The 5,362-nt window shown below is 49.2% G+C and overlaps 1 protein-coding gene across 1 annotated transcript; it reads right to left on the bottom strand.

Moving 5' to 3' along the window:
* Window positions 1-1,300: 1,300 nt before the first annotated feature.
* On the bottom strand, window positions 1,301-2,407 carry NPY4R2 (neuropeptide Y receptor Y4-2). The gene has a single exon (XM_060240783.1). It carries the CDS (start codon window positions 2,405-2,407, stop codon window positions 1,301-1,303), a length of 1,107 nt encoding a protein of 368 aa, XP_060096766.1.
* Between the last annotated feature and the right edge of the window lie 2,955 nt (window positions 2,408-5,362).

The raw sequence follows: 5,362 nt of genomic DNA on the forward strand, positions 1-5,362 counted from the left end.
GTTGGTTCGTTTGATTGCACAAACCCTGAATTTACACAAACCACCATTTTCCTGAACCAGTTTGTGGTTTGTTTTGTTCGGCCAGGGGTGGCCAAACTGTGGCTCGGGAGCCACATGTGGCTCTTTCCCACATATTGTGTGGCTCTCAAAGCCCTGCAGGCCAGCTAGGAGAAGGAATTTATCTCTTTAAATCACTTCGCCAAGCCAGCTGGCAGCTTAGAGTATACATTTAAAGTTAAAGTTACTTTCTTTCCACCTCTCCCTCCCCATCTATTTCCCTTCCTTCCTTCATTCCTTCCTTCCGTCCTTTCCTGTCTTGCAGCTCTCAAGCATCTGATGTTCATGTCTTGTGGCTCTCAAGCATCTGACATTTATTCTACGTGGCTCTTACATTAAGCAAGTTTGGCCACCCCTGTGTTCGTGAGATGGTAGAACAGGCCCCTCGCAAGTTAGAGGCACCAAACTCACAGGATGTCTTCAGCAGGCTCTCCTCCACCCGCCCCCCAAGTTTGGCGAAGACTGGATTTGGGATGACCCCCAAAGCAGGTGCCCCTAGGAAAGCTCAGCTCTAGCTTCAGGGTTGGTCCCCGAAGGAACACTTTCCCAGCCAGGAGAGGTGTTTTAAAACTTGTCCCATGGTGTGGAGGGGAAAGGAGTCCTTCAAAGTCTCCCCTGAATCAGTCACGCAGCAAATTCTTCTGCTCTCACAGCGACTAATTCTTCTCTCTTCCTGCTGCAAAGTGAAAGCAGCTAAGTCACGGTGTGGTATTATACCGAACAGATAATCTGTTCCCATAGAGCAGAAAGGGAGCTCCATGGTTGGCTCCCAGAGCTGCCAATCAAGCTATGGACAACTGAGTGTCTCTATGGTTCTCCACAAGTCCATGTTGCCTAGGAATTGATCAAATCAGTACCGGACTGTCTGAAGACAGAACCGCAAAAATGAACCACTGGAACCTCCACAGAAAACAGAACGTGACCAAACGAACCAGTTCAAAATGAACCATGAACTTCAGTTCGGTTTTTTTGGTTCGTTCCTACCCCTAGTTCCTTCCCGTCTGGTTCCGTCAAGTGACAGATTTCGTATCTGGAAGAAGCACAACTTGCCTCCAGAAATGACAGGGCATACCTTTCCTGCAAGTGTTTCTCAGCTGCCTGTCTTCTGCCTTGGTCCCAATTGCTGCTGCAACAGGAGAGAATTTGGAGGGGAAAGGCAGGTTTCTCATTTGAGCAAATGCCCATATAAGCTTTAGACGTGAAAATCAACCAAGGAAGCCTCTTTGCAGGTTTCACCAGGGAACTAGATGGGCACCTGCTGACTGCTTAGCTTCAGGGAGCCCTTCGAGGCCTCCGTCTGCACGGTTGGCAGAGGCAGATGCTCGTATTCTCGCTCCAAAGAACGGTGGTGGCAGCTGAGGATCAGGGCCTTCACTTCTTTCTTGAAGTTTTTGTTCAGGAACCCATAAATGATGGGGTTGACGCAGGCTGAAGCCATGCCCGTCAGGTGGCACAGCGAGAAGATCAAGTCGTGGTGGCAGGACGGGATGAGCTTGTAGTCCCAGTCATCGACGCCGTTGAAGACGTGCAGTGGCAGCCAGCAGATGGCAAAGGCGGCCACCATGGCAGCCAGCAAGAGGTTGATGCGCTTCAAGTGGACCGTCCGGCAGCTGGGCTGGCTCCTCTCAAACATGCCCTTTCTCTTCCGGAGGCGCAGGTAGATGCGCAGGTAGCACACCAGGATAATGGTGAGGGGGACGCAATACTGCAGCATCAGCAGAACCGTGGTGTAGGTGAGCCTGTACTCTTCAGTAGACCAGGGGCATGTGCAGATAGCCTTATCCACGTACACGTCCGTGATGCCGGCGTACCACTTGAAGGCGCCATCTTTCAAGGTAGAGTTGGTCACAAACGGCAGGGACAAGAGAGAAGCAAAGACCCAAGTGGCCGCGATGCTCTGGTAGGCTTGAGAGAAGCCAGGCCTCCAGCCTGTTGGGTTGAGGATGAGCTGGTGCCTTTCTACAGCAATGAGGACAAGAGACAGGATGGACACCGTCACGGATGTGCACTGGATGAAGTTGCTCATCTTGCACATGGTGGCCCCGAATATCCAGTAGTTCAGCAAGACGGTGACGACGGTGAAGGGCAGGCAGAAGACGCACATGAGCAGCTCGGAAGCAACCAGATTGGTGATGAGAACGTTGGTGGCGGTGGCTTTCTCCTTCTGCTTGGCCAGGATCCCAATCAAGCACGTGTTTCCTAGAATGCCCAAGACAGTCTCCAAACTATACGAGGTGGCCAGGAAGATGGTCATATCTGTAGTGTTCTTACAGCGTAGGAAGATGTCATACGGAAGACTCCAGTTTCTTGGGGTTAGGATCACTGTGTTGAAAGCCATGGTCCTGTTCATTCTGAAACCAAAGGGAAGTTGGGTGACAGCTTAGGAACGTCCTTTATTGCAAGCGGAGTTCCATTGAATGTTCTGTAAAGGAGAGAGAGAGCTCAGTTAAACATGAATACAGTGTTGACAACATTCAGGGAAACAAGACAAGTGAAGTGAAGCATGAAATAGAGGTAGAGGCCAGAATGGACCTGATCCACAGCACCACATCAACCACCAGTTGAGACTACCACACCATCTATGGTGACAGGGCGCATTCGGCTGTTCTGCTGGGAGGTCACCAGTTCAATTGTTCCAACTTGACTTCTGTACCATTGGGTGCAGAAAGCGCCAGCAAGGTGTTGCTTACATAGCTATCCTGTGAGATTTTCAAGGCAAGAGATGAACAGAGGTCGATTGCCTGCCTCTGTGTCATAACCCTGGACTTGAACTTATGAACATATGAAGCTGCCTTCTACTGAATCAGACCTTTGGTCCATCAAAGTCAGTATTGTCTACTCAGACTGCCAGCGGCTCTCCAGGGTCTCAAGCTGAGGTTTTTCACATCTATTTGCCTAGACCCTTTTTAGTTGGAGATGCCGTGGATTGAACCTGGGGCCTTCTGCTTCCCAAGCAGATGCTCCACCACTGAGCCACCATCCATCCCATATATATGAACCTATGAAGCTGCCTTCTACTGAATCAGACCCTCGGTCCATCAAAGTCAATATTGTCTACTCAGACTGGCAGCGACTCTCCAGGGTCTCAAGCTGAAGTTTTTCACGCCTACTTCCCTGGACCTTTTTTAGTTGGAGATGCCGTGGATTGAACCTGGGACCTTCTGCTTACCAAGCAGATGCTCTACCACTGAGCCACCATTCCTCCCTTTAGACATATGAACATATGAAGCCGCCTTATACTGAATCAGACCTTTGGTCCATCAAACTCAGTATTGTCTACTCAGACTGGCAGCGGCTCTCCAGGGTCTCAAGGTGAGGTTTTTCACGCCTACTTCCCTGGACCCTTTTTAGTTGGAGATGCCGGGGATTGAACCTGGGACCATCTGCTTACCAAGCAGATGCTCTACCACTGAGCCACCATTCCTCCCTTTAGACCTATGAACATATGAAGCCTCCTTATACTGAATGAGACCCTGGGTCCATCAAAGTCAGTATTGTCTTCTCAGACTGGCAGTGGCTCTCCGGGGTCTCAAGCTGAGGTTTTTCACGCCTACTTCCCTAGACCCTTTGTCAAGCAAGCAGATTTCAAAGTAACCAGTCCTTGATTTGAAACAAAGTATGGTTTATTGATAATCCATGATGCTTCTATTGAGCTAGGTATTGGAACTGATACAGAGTAACAGTGGAGAGCATACTTAAAGATGGCACATCAAAGGTTCTCTAAACAAAGCTATAAATACTAAACAAAGTTGTATTCACGTGTGAAGATTCACACAGAGTCTTTTTAATCTCTCCTGTGGTTTCTCTTCCCGGGCCCAGGCCTGGGAACCTGTCCCTGGAGGCGTTATCTTCAAAGAACAAATTCCTGCATTTGTTAGCGAAAGCGAAAGAGGCGCCGGCTATTTTCTACTTTGATGTGCCCAATGCAGTTTGAGGGTTAGTAACATCTATGAAGCATTGCAATCACATTCAGATAACATCATAACATTAAGGAAAGATTTAACATTGCTTGACACCCTTTTTAGTTGGAGATGCTGGGAATTGAAACTGGGACCTTCTGCTTACCAACCAGATGCTCTACCACTGAGCCACAATCCCTCCCCATCCTGGGTGGTCTCCCATCAAAGTACTAACCAGGGCCAACTCTGCTTAGGTTCTGAGGTCCGATGAGATCAGGCTAGCCTGGGCCAGGTCAGGGCAAAAAATGCCACCAAGTGATAGTTGACTTACAGTGACCCCATAAGGGTTTTTCAAGACCATAGACAAACAGAGGTGGTTTGCCATTGCCTGCCTCTGAAGAGCTGCCCTGGACTTCCTTGGTGGTCCCCCCTCTGGCTACTAAGCAGGGCTGGTGCTGCTTAGCTTCTGAGCTCTGACAAATTTGGGTTCGCCTGGACCACCGCTGACCCAACAGCAGGGCTTTTTTTTGTAGCAGGAACTCCTTTGCATATTAGGCCACACCTCCCTGATGTAGCCAGTCTTCCTGAAGCTTACAGTAGGCCCTGTATGTCAAGTCTCTGTAAAAACTTGGTCAAGTCTGTACTGTACTTTGGTTCAAGCAAAGAGCCTTCTGGGTAAAGCCTTTCTGTATTCCAATGCTGCTAGCTAAACCTCTCCCTACCCCCCTCCTTTTCCTTTGTTATGTAGCCTTGCTTTGAAATGGGAATATGGGAAGCTATAATCTGTGCCTTCTCAGGCTGGGCATCGGGGGAGGTTGGAGCCAAAGGACGCTCAAGGCCAAAGCCGGCCTGAGAAAGAAATTGTAACATCAATGTGTGAATGTGCCCTGCATAGTGCCCCTCCCTTAAGAATCCCTTTGAAGTGTACCTTATATGATGGCATTGTACTGTATGATCTTTAGTCTTTCAATTTGAACCTAACCAAGTACATCCTTATCAATAAAGTAGTTACTTTGTTTCAACAACGACTCGTTATTGAATTTGGAGACTTGACACTGTACTATGAGCCCTGTAAGCTCTTGGAGGATTGGCTACATCAGGGGTGTGTGGCCTAATATGCAAAGGAGTTCCTGCTACAAAAAAAGCCCTGGATTTAGGGCTCCTCTGAGGCCCGGCATAAGGTTGCTAGGTCCTCCCTGGGCACCATTGTGGGGGACAGGGGAAGGGTTGCTGGATCCAGGTTGGGAAACTCCTGGGGATTTGGGGATGGAGCCCGGGGAGGTCAAGGACCTCAGTGAGGTATAGGGTTACTAAGTCCGATTCAGGAAATATCCGGGGACTTTGGGGATGGAGCCAGGAGCAAGGGTGAGACAAGCATGATTGAATTCCAATGGAAATTCTGACCA

The sequence above is a fragment of the Heteronotia binoei genome, chromosome 6, assembly GCF_032191835.1.
Source record: "Heteronotia binoei isolate CCM8104 ecotype False Entrance Well chromosome 6, APGP_CSIRO_Hbin_v1, whole genome shotgun sequence".
Classification (NCBI taxonomy): domain Eukaryota; kingdom Metazoa; phylum Chordata; class Lepidosauria; order Squamata; family Gekkonidae; genus Heteronotia; species Heteronotia binoei.

Excerpts from the sequence above, each read along its gene's own strand:
- NPY4R2 (XM_060240783.1), bottom strand. The coding sequence starts at position 2,407 with ATGAACAGGACCATGGCTTTCAACACAGTGATCCTAACCCCAAGAAAC.